This window comes from Haemaphysalis longicornis, unplaced genomic scaffold (assembly GCF_048455015.1).
Source record: "Haemaphysalis longicornis isolate Haplotype H1 unplaced genomic scaffold, Haemaphysalis longicornis Haplotype H1 scaffold_8, whole genome shotgun sequence".
NCBI lineage: Eukaryota > Metazoa > Arthropoda > Arachnida > Ixodida > Ixodidae > Haemaphysalis > Haemaphysalis longicornis.
In genome coordinates, this window is record NW_027526445.1 from 145,848,281 (window position 1) to 145,862,134 (window position 13,854).

The following is a 13,854-nucleotide window of genomic DNA, read 5'->3' on the forward strand; positions in this document are numbered from 1 at the left end:
TTACTTTAAAATTAAAAGGAATTGTTTTATGACCCATGTCCCCTTCATTCGGCTTGAATTCCTTCACTGAGTGAATGCCGCACTGTTTTCTGGTTGTATTGTGTGCTCAACAGAATCCCACGCACGTCAGACAGACGTTGCAAGCCACAGAGCACTCTGCATTTGCAGCTACATCTACTAAGAATTACAAAAAAGCCTGTCATAGCACTCTGGACCATTTGAGCAAAAGAAAATAACTCTGGGGGCAAATCCCAACAGACTTACACAACAGCACCTGCTGGTCATAGCGCTTCTGCTTCACTTTCGGTGCAAAATAAAAAGGTTCAACTTTGGGTTTCGAAACGCGCCATAGTGGGAGGCTATGGTGGACTAATTTTTGGCTACCTGTGGATGCTTAACACACGCTCAAAGGTTACACGCATGTTATTGTTGTTTTTTGCCTTCAACAGTGAAACAGCTGCACACTGAACTCAGTAATGAATCCACATTCTGTGCTCATGATGCCTTCGCACGTATGATCAGCTGCACTGGGTCGCCTTTAGTACCACGAGAAATTAAATTAAGCAACCATGGTCTGCGTTGTTCTCAACTGGCCAACGTAAGGTAGTTAAAACAAAATCAAACTTTCGATACAGCAAAAATCTGTGAAAGCCACAGTCACTTAAAAAAATGCAAGCTCTGTCGCCGCATTTTATTTTTGAAAAATAAAAACACCGCAACTTTTATTCATCTTCTTTGGAAAACACTGGTTTTCATGCAACTTTACTGATTCTTCCTATATCACCCATAAGGTGGGGACTGCCACAACACGGTCGGTGATAAAAACCATTTTCGGTAGCAGCTAGACACCCACAAGCATTGCAACTTTAGTGTTGCACGCTACAAGACGGAAAGCACATCGAAGGACCACTGGGCACCACACTCGAAAAGTCATTCCCACTCAGTATACAAAACTGGGTCTGTCAATGGTGTTGAGACCAGCAGGCCCACAGTTTCACTAGAGACGACGAAGGCACATTATGATGGAGGAACGAGTCAACTAAGACGAATCAACACAGCTTCCTGCGAGTGGTCCGAACTGGAAGAAGTGCAGCACTTCTGAATGCGTGAGGTCTGTCGTCGTATTCTGGGAAACGTCCTGAAGCTCGAAGAGTGGAACCGGCTCCTTGCTCTGCGATTTAAAGAACACACACGGTGTATAGAAAATCATTTCACTTCGATAAAAGCTGCAGAAATATTTTTCACCCTGAAATTCCTGTGCGTAGAGCTTTCAATCTGAGCTGCACTTTGAAGAAAACTCTATGTCGCTTCGCAACGGAGGTTAGCGCTTCAAAAACAAGACACATGACAGAAAACGGAGAGGATGGGCGCTCTGTTTTCTGTCGCTGTTTTCTGTCGTGTGTCTTAATTTTTGAAGCGCTAACATCCGTTGTGATGACCATAAACCAATCAGCCCACCAGTAAGTTTTATTAAGTCTTTGTTTCCTGTAGTCATTTGAAAGGGGCCTTGGAGGCAGACCACAACTTTACAGTTTGAAAGAACTGCCGTTCGGTAACTGACTGAGCTCCATTGCAGCCACGAAAGACGCTTTCTAATAAAAAAAAACGGTAAAAATAAGAAAAAACTTCCAAATTTCACGCCACAGTTACGTAATATGGGCGGAGTGATGTACTACTACAGTTGACTCTCGATAATCGAAGTCGCTTCAATAATTTGAAACCATCAATTAATTAGAAGTGATGTGCTGGTTCCACCAATTTTACAAGCTATTCAGTGGAAGAAACTGCGTGATAATTCAAAGTTAAAAGCTAGTTAATTGTTTCATTGGAAGTGATCTCAAATAAAAAGCATCAAGGCAATCCATCATTTCTCAATAAAATTTAGAAAATTGCAAGTGCCACAACAGTGCCCTGCTCTGTACTACGTCGGTACCCATTGCAACTGATGCAGCACACAGTTGATAAAGCGGCAAACCAGTTGAGACTCGCGCTAGTGTATGCACCTCTTTCTTTTTACGACCTCAACCTTCTTTGTTGCATGCAGTGCCGTGTAAGCGGTCTGTGTGGTGAACGCTTCAGGCTTGCAGTACAGTTGAACCCCGTTATACGAGACATCGATGTAATCGGGTATAGGAGGCACTACAGTGTTCACCCACATGGTTGGCTGCCTGATCTTTCCAATTAATTTCACTTCCTTTATAACATACATCGGATATACAAGATAGTTGGTTATAAAGGACAAGCTATACATAAATTTTGGTCATCAATCCCGCTTGTAACACACATTTTAACTTTAGATGCGGCGCCACCGGTCACTAACTGCAGTTGCATCCGTTGTGGAGACAAAGGAGGACAACAGATGTTGTTCAGTCGCTATTGATAATAACTTCAGCAAACACAAAGTGGTTCAGCCAGAGAGAGAGAGAGAAAAATATTTTTATTTCTCCAGCAGAGGCTGCCATGAAATGATGAGGAGAAGCCCGGCTAATGGAAACGCAACGTAAGAAAGTGGTTAGAGCCTACCGCAAGCAGGAGCGCGCGGTGGCCTCTTCCCATCGCATAGCTCCCAATCAAGAAGCATCACAGATGTTGAGTCCGCAAGTTTGATGAATATCATATTTTCATGATTCTAATGTGCATTTGTTTTTTTTTAGGTCCGGAGTACCTTAGGGCCACACAATGTCCGTCCACGTCCGTGCGCATAGCATTACAATCACAAAAAATCACACAGGCACTGGCAGGATTCGAGCCTGTGTCTGGTAGACCAGGCAGAGTTAGTGTCAGTCGTCTTACCCATTGGGCTACGATCATGAGTTAGCACCCGAGAGTCAAACGGCTTACTCCCTCGCCTGTCACGGTGCGGAGTACCTTAGGACCTCCCAATGTCTGTCCGCATCCATCCCTGCGCACGCCACCATCAAGCGAAATTCGATTTGAGCCGTGAGTTGCAGTTTCATTTAGGGAATAATAAAAGTGCAACTCACGGCTCAAATCGAATGACGGTCGGGGCGCAACTTGGATGTCATTTTGAGCCTCTGTACCCCGCACCCTCGCCATCATCCATGGAGTGGAGATGCTGCCATTTATTTGTTTTGTTTTTTAAAGGTAGCCTTAAAATTTGTGTGCAGGCTACGATTTGGCTCAAAACCAAAATAGGCTTTAATGCAGCCTGCAGCATTGCCATAGAAACGACGTTCTCCGAAAATACAACTCAATCCAATAAAAACGTCCGTCAACACCACGGGAGTGAAGTTCGGTGCAGTAATTCCTCAACGGCATGCCATATACTTTGGTCAGCTGTTGCACATTTTTTTTTTTTTTTTTTGTGCTACTGCAATTAGCCCGTCACGCCTAGAATTATGAAGATCGATTGATTGTAGGGTTTAACGCGCCGACGAAACGCAGGTGATGAGGCGCGCCATAGTGGAGGGCTCCGGATTAATTTTGACCACCAGGGGATCTTTAACGTGCGCTGAAATCTCGTACACACGGGCGTTTTTGCTTTTCGCCTCCATCAGAAAAGCGGCCGCCGCGGCCGGGAATCGAACCTGCGACCTTGTGCTCAGCAGCGCAACGCCTTAGCCACTGAGCCACCAAATTATGAAGATCAAGGCACTTGAAATCGCAAACAGCTTCAATGTACCCTGCTATAACTTTATTTCCAGCAGCAGCTGGATGAGCAATCTTATGAAGCACATGTCTTTTTCATCTGCGCAGTATAGAAAGTGTCAAGTTATGTTAGTCGAATTTTCCTGCGCGAACTTGCCAGTGCGTTACAATTGGGGGCGCGTTAGAATCGCGCAAATACGGTAGCCAGAGTGCACAGCGGAATAAGCTGTGCACTGTGCCTACTCATCAGGTTTTCAGACTCAACATCTGCAATGCTTCTTCTCCATACCGCAAAATGAAGAGAAAGCCTGAAGAGGCTGTTGTAAAAAAAACTGTAAATACAGCAGCTATGAAGCAAACAAGGATTCAGAATCGCTTCACAAATTGTCGCGGAAAAACATGTTATAATAAACCTTTTGCAACATGCTGTAGCGATCTTTTGTGCTTATTTTTGCCATCGTTTGCCTACATTGAACTGGGGGTTAATCAGTAAGTGAAAACATGGTACCCTGCTGGTAAGAGACCCCTCATATGAGAGACAGAAACTTCTCCACGGTGTGCGTGTCTTATAAAGGGGTCGAACTCTTTAGTGATAAGTCTCAACTATCACGGGAGCCCGTGTCGTACTCTTGACTTTGCGATGGAAGTCGTGATTCTAAACGAATTTATGTGGTATGGTATGGTATGTGGGCAGCCCGCCGCCACTGCTTCGCACGTCTTCTTTAATATCTCCGTTATTTGAGTAAAGTTTGGGATAAAATTGGGCTCACCATTATTGGGGCAAAGCAGCCTCTTTAGTGAAACAAACTTGAATTCTGTTTTCGTGGCCCCTTTAAGGGGGACTCTCCTGATCACGTTCTTATGAGGTTTACTAGTTCGGGATCCACAAACTTATAGGGCGTCTTGTACCGATACGGAATGATTTACAAATCCACAAAAATGCTTCGAACTTCATTAGAACTTCATTCTAACTGCACCGGTTTGCTTTAGTTAGAAATATATTACTTCTTTGGTGAAATAAAAAATAAACAAGAAAATTTCTAACTTCATCTAGAGCTTCATTCTAACTTCATTGGTTTGCTTTATTCAGAAATATATTGCCGCGAACCATACATTGGGTTTATTTATTTGTGTTTTGCTTTTACCGCCCGGCTGCGCCAGTCTGTGTTATCTCTGCGCCAAGGGAAGCGCGTGTTCCATTCTTTCTTTCTGTGCCGCATGTGTTATCTGTTGTGATAGGGAGAGCATTCCGATCTAACGTGAACAGCCCAGAATAATCTTCTTGGATCTACTATGTTCTCGATGCGAATCGACGTTTCGAGAACCACGCGCGCCAAAAGATAAAAAGCCTGCAGTGCGGACGCCGGGGCATTCGATTCGATGACACTCGCCTGTGCAAGTCACTTTGTTGACCGCTGCTTCGCCGCCTCTGTGTTCTTTTGAGTTGTTAGGGGAGCACAAGTTCGCTCCAATAAACGTATTTCTCATTCAACACAACTGCATCGTCCTTGTCTTCGTGACATCTGGTGGAGGTGCTGGGTAACGATCCCAGTACCAGCACTTCTTTGGTGAAATAAAAGATAAGCAAAATAACTTCTAACTTCATTCATAAGTTCCTTCTAAATTCATTGGTTTGCTTCATTTAGGAATATATCACTTCTTTACTGAAATAAAAAATAAACAAAAAGCACGTTTTGGTTTGTCCAGTTTTCACTAGATGGCGCTAGGTGCCTAGTCAGCCAGAATTTGTTTTTTATTTCAGTGCAGAAGTGACATATTTTTAAAATATGCAAACTCAGCCATTGTGAGCATTGATATGTACTTGTAAAGCTGTTTGTATTGCTGCACGGTGTTTGTTAAGCCCCTGGGGCATGAAGTAGTAAGTCCCCTAGGAGTTAGGAGCGTGGCACAAGGAAGCTCACCTTCTTGCCAGCGACAATGATGTAAGGGGTGCCCAGGGTGCCGAGGTCCTTGAGCCGCTTCCCTATCGTCCAGTCGTCCCTGTCGTCCACCAAGACGGCGCCCCGCAGTGGCTCCAGGGCGGCCAGTTGGCTGGCCAGGTGTTCGGCCAGGGGCAGGCTGCTCACCTCGTGGCTGCCTCTCTGCTCACAAGGAGACGAACACACGGTGGCGACGTCAAGCAGCGCAAAATGGCCACTTCATGCGCATTGAAGCAGTGAAGAAACACTCCTCTGGGCACTCGAAGGGTCGTATTTCTATGGAACTTACTAAAGCATGATCCATAGGCTTAGAGGTAAAGGGGTCATGCATTCAAAATACAAGTTTGTTTGATTTGAAAGATTTCACGTTTTATAATAAAGTGCCCCCAGCGCTTGTCCGGAAGCAAACGATGTTTATTCACTGAGAAATTAACCAATTTATGTTAAAATTTTTATTCTCCCGCCAAATGGTGTGTTTCAGTGACGTCTGCAATGATGTCACAAGAACAGGTCTTCAAGCGAAACCTAGTGTGCCATTAAGCTCGGCAGCAGACTGCGGACCCTTGTTACCGTCAAGTCCTCCTAGATGGCGCCAGCACACTGCGCCGAGCCGTTCTCTGCCTTTGCTTTATTCTTTACCATACTTGCACATAGCTTGTTTTTGTTAAGGTAGACAATAATCGTTTCGTGAAACATGGTGTTCACTCGACAAATATGGTCACGTAATATGACGTCACTTACGCCAATTGGCCAGTGTCGTCTGAGAAAACCCCAAAGCGCCACAGGGATGTGCAGCTAAAACAAGCATAGTGCGCACAGTACCGACAGCAATACGCATCGCTACTTCTATGTTTATGGGTACTTTCATAACTTAGTAATTTCGTGTACTTAGCGTGCTTATGTTTAGAGGGAAGCATTTGAAAATGTCTGTAAACAAATAATATAGCACCCCCTTAACTCTTTCGTTACCGCGGGAAATTGACCAATTTTGAAGGGTCTAACAAAACATTTTTTTCGTGCTATACATATTGGTTAGGCACACATTGCAGTGACATAAAATGCAGATTATTCCACGCGCTTTCCAACGACACCAGTTTTAATAATGTTTTCCTAAATATAGATTGCGAAAAAAATTATCGAATTCGAAATTTTTGTCCACGCGTCGAAGAAAGTAAGAAAAAGTAAGTTGTGTATAATAAACGAGCAGTAGTAGAAAAAATTTAGAATATACATTTTGTAGGTAGACATTTAAAAAACCCGCCGTAGAAAAAAAATTGAGTTGCGCAGTACAATTTGTAAGATATAAAAGAAAATGATAGCCCGCGTGGTGCCCGTGCCATGTGGTGAAGCCCAACCACTATTTCAAATTTTGCTATTTTGGATGGTTCTCTAAAAGAAATCTGGTGGTTTGACATTATTAAAGGCTCAAATTAGCCTCCACGTGATGTAAAAACCCCTTGTCAATGATTATGACCGGCACAATATTGAAGGCAAGCAAGCGATGTGAAAAAATCCGCTTGGAGTTGAGAACCAAACTCTTTGGTAGATGCTTGTTGACGTTCTGATGATCACTTATCAGTCAGAACTTTCATTTGCGGTTTAATATCATGTTCTGACTCACTAAGGTAGCCCTGCTTGCAAGAATAACGTACGATGCGCTCGAATCATGCCCAGCAAGCTTTCACCAAGCCGCCGTCGGGCTGTAAAGCGAGTTCAGCACTACGAGCCTACTACATTGCAGCGCCACCTAACAATTTTGAAAAGAAATAAATACAAGGCTGTTGGAGACTTTGCCAGAACAGACAGTTGTACTAAGTAGCGACACTAGACCTCCGGAAATACCCTCGTATGAAACCGAAACTGGCCGGTGAACAGCTGGCGGTGCTCAAGGCCAATTGGAAGCGTTCTCCTCGTCTGAACTGATACCCGACGACTTGGTGTTATCGTTTGACTTTGAGCGGAAGCTCTTATCGCAGAAACAAGGCGTAGATAAAGTGGAAGCACAAGTGGCATGCTTGTTTTGAGGAGCAGTAGCGGGCAACGGAAGCACCATAGCAAATGAGCTTGTAGTTGGGTAACTGCGTAGTAGTGCCAAATATGAATTTTGCAATGCAAAAACGAAACCGACACTGCTGGAAACTGGTTGAAAATGGCAGGCACACTCGCTAGACATGCGGGGGACCATCAGAAATAAGCTTTGGGAGAATAAAGCTGCCCTTTGTCCGAACCAAAGATCATTAGTGAATAGCTGGGGCCATTTTCAAGTAATTATCACCTCTTAACGCTGCCGGATTACAAAGCTAACCGCATTATTTGGTATTTGTATTGCCAGGAGCCTTTTGACAAAAAAAAAATATTATGGTAATGCAGCCTAACCACGATCTGCGTCCTTTTTCCTTAAGTGCAGCAGCCACACCCCTTCCTCAAAAACACACGCACCTCAGCTCGCAAAAAACGTCGTCGAAAATCTCAATGTCGCCGGAGCGGGAACATTTAAACTGATTCTAAAAGGGCAGCGCCTAGACTAACCACTGGCCGCATTAGGTGTAGGAGAAACGACAACAACATGTTGAAATAGGCAATATAATTCATCGATCACCGGTGATTGATTTGAATAGGTGTGGTAACGAAAGAGTTAAACCCTCCTTAACAAAGGAGAGAGAAAAGAATGCATTTTGGTGGTCTTTTATCGTACAGTGAGATGGATGCCGGACTGCAACGAAAAATTTGCCTGTGTACATGACTGTCACCAAGTTCCTCCACCATAACTTTACAGCACAGGTGTGCAAATATTTGAAACTTCAAATACTTTGAGAATAGTGTTTACTATTCGATTCGACTTTCACAGCAGTTCTGCCATTCGAAGTAGTTGAAGTTATCAAATGTTCAAAATTTATGAACAACAGAGCAATAAAAAGTTGGCTCTGCTACACAAAATGCGCATTTTGAAGCTTCACTGGTGAGCTTGGCTAGCTGGTAAGGATCCATAACGAAAGCAGCGCAAAAGCAGCGCTAAATACTCCCCTTTTTTGTAGGTCGTCACGTGGTTTTGCTCTGTTTTCGCCATGAATTCAAGCTCCACCACACCACATCCCTATCGTGTTAGCTTTCTTGCGCAGCACCGAAGCTGTGCAAGAAAGCCTAACACGTGAGAACCTTCCGTAAAACGAATGTATGCCAACTATGGGGAAAGTAAGCTGGAGTGGAATGCTACTTCTGTAAACTTTACAAGCATAAAAAAATTCTCGTGTAATGTAGTAGCATAAGTGACGAACTGAGGGTTGTTAGTTGTTGGCGATGCTTGCTGTAAGGCACTTGTCATGCCAGCCACCACCAAGCGCCTTGGTTCACTGACCAGAGGGGCTGCAGCAAGTCAAATATACATACTTCCAATTTTCGAAGCATATTGAAAGGCCCACATTTCTTGACGGCAATGTATGCCCAATTTTCGTTTCACTGTTTTTCTGCGTCGCCTTAAATTTTCATTTTTAATTTTTATACCTTGCTTCTTATCAGGCACGGCACTTGAAAAAGAAGCTCTTGTATTGGGTCTTCAAAGCTTAAATTACTTTAAATTAGCTTAACTTAAATTAGCTTAAATTACCTGACAGGCATCTAATTCCCTCTCGAGGCACTCAACGCCGTCGTCATCCAAATTCTTCCATTTTTTTTTTTTTCGCAACCTATGGCTCTGAAGACATGCCGCCGCAAACAATACAAAGACGCACCACACCACACTCATCTCCATGCCAGCAAGGCTACCGCTGGGTCCCAAGTCACAATACAAATAAAGTCCATTCACTCGCTCACAATCACAATACCTCCCGTCGGTTTCCCCTTTCCCTTCTTCCCCTTTTGCATCTAGTCGCACCCCATGTTCTCGTTGTCATGAGGCTATCGCCATGCTAAAGCACTGAGCAGGTGTAGAAGGCGTAGAGTTTCTTGGTAACTACTGAAGGCCACCCAAGCGACTCAACGTGCGAGAAGCCATCATCATCGCCAAAACTCCATCAGATGAAACGCACTTGTGGCGCGGCATTCGATATATGGAATGTGACAGTGAACGAGAGTTCAATACATGCGTACAAAAATGCTATACTTTTGCACAAGATTTCGAAGGGGATGTTTGGACTGTTCAATACATGCAACAATTCAGTTATCCAGGTTCAAAATATCCGGGATCGACAGTGGTACATTCTACGTAGTAGGTTCTTAAAACTAAGACAGGTCTCACTGAAACGTACTACAAGCTGAGTGGGCATCCATTAGCGTGTGGGCCGCCCTTTAGCATACCCATGCTACTACTCGCTGTGCAAGCAACTGCAGAGAAATTCTGCCTGGCTTCAGGCCCCTTAATAAGCAATTGGTTGGAACTCAGAGTGAAATGTAGCACAAAACGACAAAGCACCACTACACTGCTCATGAAGCTGCTGGTGATGCACTAATTTCTTAAATGCACTCATGTTTCAACACAACATCGTCTAGGTTGAGACCCTCCCCAATCCCTTGGGTGAACATTGAACACTGTGCCTCCTACCTTTCATGCTCCGCTCAGTTTAAACAAAAAAAGAAAAAAAAATGAAAAAACAGCCCTTCCACCCTGTGAAGAAGCACCAGCAGCAAAGCAGTGGTGTGTTTCACTCCAATTGATGCATGTATGCACGAAACATGTTTGTTTGTAATTTGCGATTGAGCAAGCTTCCTAGCCAATTAGTTGAATGAAACTCAAAAGGACTAGAGTTTTATTCCAGTGGACAAACATAGGGCTGTCCATTCCCCTCCCATGAAAGCTCATGTATTAACAGCAGACAAAAATTGCCCCATACCGGGTGCCCGAGGTATTTGAGGACGCTATTTCTTATCGCCACAGACAGAAGAAGGCTCATCGTATATATTCAAGCGTACGGCTTCTTATTCGTCGACCCCTTATGCTTCATACTGCACAGTTTGTGCAGAGATGGAAGTGTACAAGTTGAAGCAGGAAATAAAATGCCATGCAGTCCTCATCGCCCTGGCCGCACACCAGAGCGACTTGGAAATTGCTACCTTTTTGAAAGGAGCGAAGTCTTTCTTTTACAAAGTCTGGACGGAGGCGGTGTGCTGTGGAGGTGATGTGGCATTTGTAGCAAATAGGAAAAAGCACAGTCAGCGGTCAGACTTCGTCATAACCCCTTAATTCTCTGGCGGTGGTGTTATCCATTGTCCGCAATGAGGGTGACGGCATGCTGGCACACTTTTAGATGCGACTGCACCTCATTCACTCGCCTTGCCCCTCCCTACGGCGTTGTTGTTGTCCGTCCACACCCCTCCCCCATTCTCCTCGCCGCGCGAGCTGCGCTCTCCGCCGCTCACCCCCTCTCCTCTCCGATAGCGAACACTTTCTCACGAGGGGCATTGGATTGGATTGGATTAAAGTGGATTGTGTTGGATTGTGTTGCGTCATAGCCGCGGTCATTCCAGCACCGGCCAAAGAAATAAAGAATACAACATACGCGTTCCTCACACGTTTCACGCAATTAGAGAATCAACCCAATGGAAACACCAAGTGAACCCCCAAGATGCGTCGCATCTCCACAGGGTTCCCCTCGCGGGAAGGTGGGGTCATTTTTTTGCAGGACTCCGCGTTAATGCTGCCGGTTACGTGGACATGCTTGCTACCGTTGTGAAGATCATATGTCTTTCAGCAAGATTCGGCTCCTGCCTACACCGCCTGCATTACAAAATGGTGCCCAGCTGACAACGTCTGCGACCCCGTCACTCCCAACTTGTGGCCTCCTAGCTCTCCAGATTTAAATCCTCTTTACTACTATGTCTGGAGCATCGTTGGGAGACAGGCCAACAAAAGACTGCAAAATACAAAATACTGGCTGAGGGCCGCCATTTCTAACTCAATGGCCAACATCTCTAAGGAGCACCAGATCCATGCATGCAGCCGTTTGCGAAGCCGATTCGAATCACTCATTGCTGCCGATGGGGATCCATCGAGTAGTTATGGAATTAAACCATAACAGAAGTGCTTCGCAAAGTTTGGTGACAATATGTCTGATTTTGCTGGAGCTATTGTGTTGCGCCTGATGCCAACGCTCTGTTCTCAAATACCTCGCGCACCCGGTATTTACAACTTCTCTGGGACGTAATTACATATGAAACGTAAACAAAGCTCGGCGTAATGTTGGAGTCTCCTTAGCGACTAATTGTCGTACACTTTGTTTCTGGATAGTTTCGATACAACGACAGTCACAGCCGTTTTCTGCAACCATACCCCCTCCATAGGCAGCTATGTACTGACAGCAGATGGAAATTCTGTAACATCTGCAACCTCACAGCAAAAAGTAGCTGAAACTCGATGTAATGATATTTCATTTCACTTCGTTTATTTTACTCTCCAGATAATGAATAGCAGCCTACCATTGTCGCTGAAGAAGAAAGTGTATGACAGCTGCATCTTACCGGTACTCACCTACGGGGCAGAAACTTGGAGGCTCACTAAAAGGGTTCAACTTAAATTGAGAATGACTCAGCGGTCAATGGAGCGGATGATGATATGTGTATCATTAAGAGACAAGGAGAGAGCGGAGTGGGTCAGGGAACAACCACGTGTTAAGGACATATTAGTAGAGATTAAGAAGAAGAAATGGACGTGGGCAGGGCATGTAATGCGAAGGCAAGATAACCGTTGGTCATTAAGGGTAACAGAGTGGATCCCTAGAGAAGGCAAGCGTGGCAGGGGGCAGCAGAAAGTTAGATGGGCAGATGAGATCAAGAAGTTTGCGGGGATAAATTGGTCACAGTTGGCACAGGACCGAGGTAATTGCAGAATAATGGGAGAGGCCTTTGCCCTGCAGTCAGCGTAGATAGGCTGATGATGATGATGATTTTACTCGCAGGGCCGTTCAGGCGTTACAGAGAGGAGTGGGGTAAATAAAAAAATGAGGGCACAACAAAAATTGAAGGGATCAATAAAGATGATTCGCGAGTGCGGACTTGAATTTCTCCAGTTCACGTGTAGAAACGATGGCGGCAGGAAGGCTGTTCCAGTCCACACTGGTTTTCGGGGCGAATGAGCCAAAATGAAGATTGGTTGGTGTTGCTACTGGGCACACCTACTTTTAAATGGTGGTCGAGCCGTCTTAATGGTGGTTGGTGGTATAGCCGTCTTAGTGGCTAATTATTCCAGCAAAATGTTTTCCAGGATACCTAGATTAGATTGCGAGCTAAGAAGCATGTATGAGAAACTGGAGACAAAAATTCTTTTTGTGGCCGCATGACACATCGATGAACGGGTATTGAACACCATCAGAGGATAGCTATATACAGCTTCACAAAATTAAAAAAAAAAAAAACCCACATAGCTATTGTCACTAGCGTTATGTTGCCAGTTGACCCCTCTCTTCCCTACCACCATCATCAACTTTCCGCAAACGTCGGAACAGGTGGCAACACTGGAACGACCCAGCTGTCCAGTTTCTGCAGCACGCTTCAAAGCAAGCATGCAAGTTAAATTACAGAACTGGGCGCCATACCGTAAAATATCTAGCTCTCCCAACAAGGTCTTAACTCTTTCACGACGGCGCCATAGGCAATCGGAAGCCGGCGTCCGATGATTTTAAATCTCCCGCAAAATCTGAAATCGGCGCTCCACAGACAACTATCGCCATCTGGTGTGTTCATTGGCAACTTCTCTTTCAATTTCGGTTTCGTTTGTTTATGTGTCTCGTGCGGTGGCGGCGTAGCAAGAGAAATTTGAACTGAAGGGGGAGGGGAGGAGGAGGAAAAATGGCGTCTGGTTCGCGCCGCGCTCCGCAAAGTCGGACTGCAGTAGCAAGCACTTTGGCAGCTCCTGCTGTCGATTTTTGTGATTCCGGCAGCAGTGAGGGGTCAAGCAATGATGTGGGATCTTCAGATTTCAGTTAGGACGACGAAGCTCCGGTTCATGGGCCTGGCACTTCAACAAGCGCTGGCAGGTAATTTCGTTGTGACTCCGCGCTGTATTTATAAACAAAACGTGCTTCTTATCTGACGACTGCGGTTTTAATTTTGTGTTTAGGGTCTCAAGAACGTACGGCCGGGATATTTTGCCAAATGCACCGCGCCGTATCGCGCTATCACCTTCACGATAACCTTGCGCTCGTGTCAGATTAGCGCTGCAGGGTTCAGGTGCGACGCTTGTAGAGAGCGCTCGATTTTTTTTCTTGTTTTTTACCACCGAACTGATAAGAATTTTGTGCGAGGACACAAAAGAGTATACCGTAATTACCTGATTCGAACGCGCACCCGATTTTCCTGACAGAAAAACTAAAAAACT

The 13,854-nt window shown here is 45.0% G+C and overlaps 1 protein-coding gene across 1 annotated transcript in view; it reads right to left on the reverse strand.

Moving 5' to 3' along the window:
- Positions 1–272: 272 nt before the first annotated feature.
- Positions 273–13,854, reverse strand: part of Prors-m (prolyl-tRNA synthetase 2-like protein, mitochondrial) — a 37,468-nt gene continuing 23,886 nt past the window's right edge. Inside the window, exons 12-13 of the mRNA XM_077680215.1 lie at positions 5,532–5,711; positions 273–1,171 (exon numbers count right to left, since the gene is read on the reverse strand). Of these exons, the coding sequence (XP_077536341.1) occupies positions 1,040–1,171; positions 5,532–5,711 (312 nt within the window). The 3' untranslated portion in view covers positions 273–1,039. The remainder of the gene's footprint in view (positions 1,172–5,531; positions 5,712–13,854) is intronic.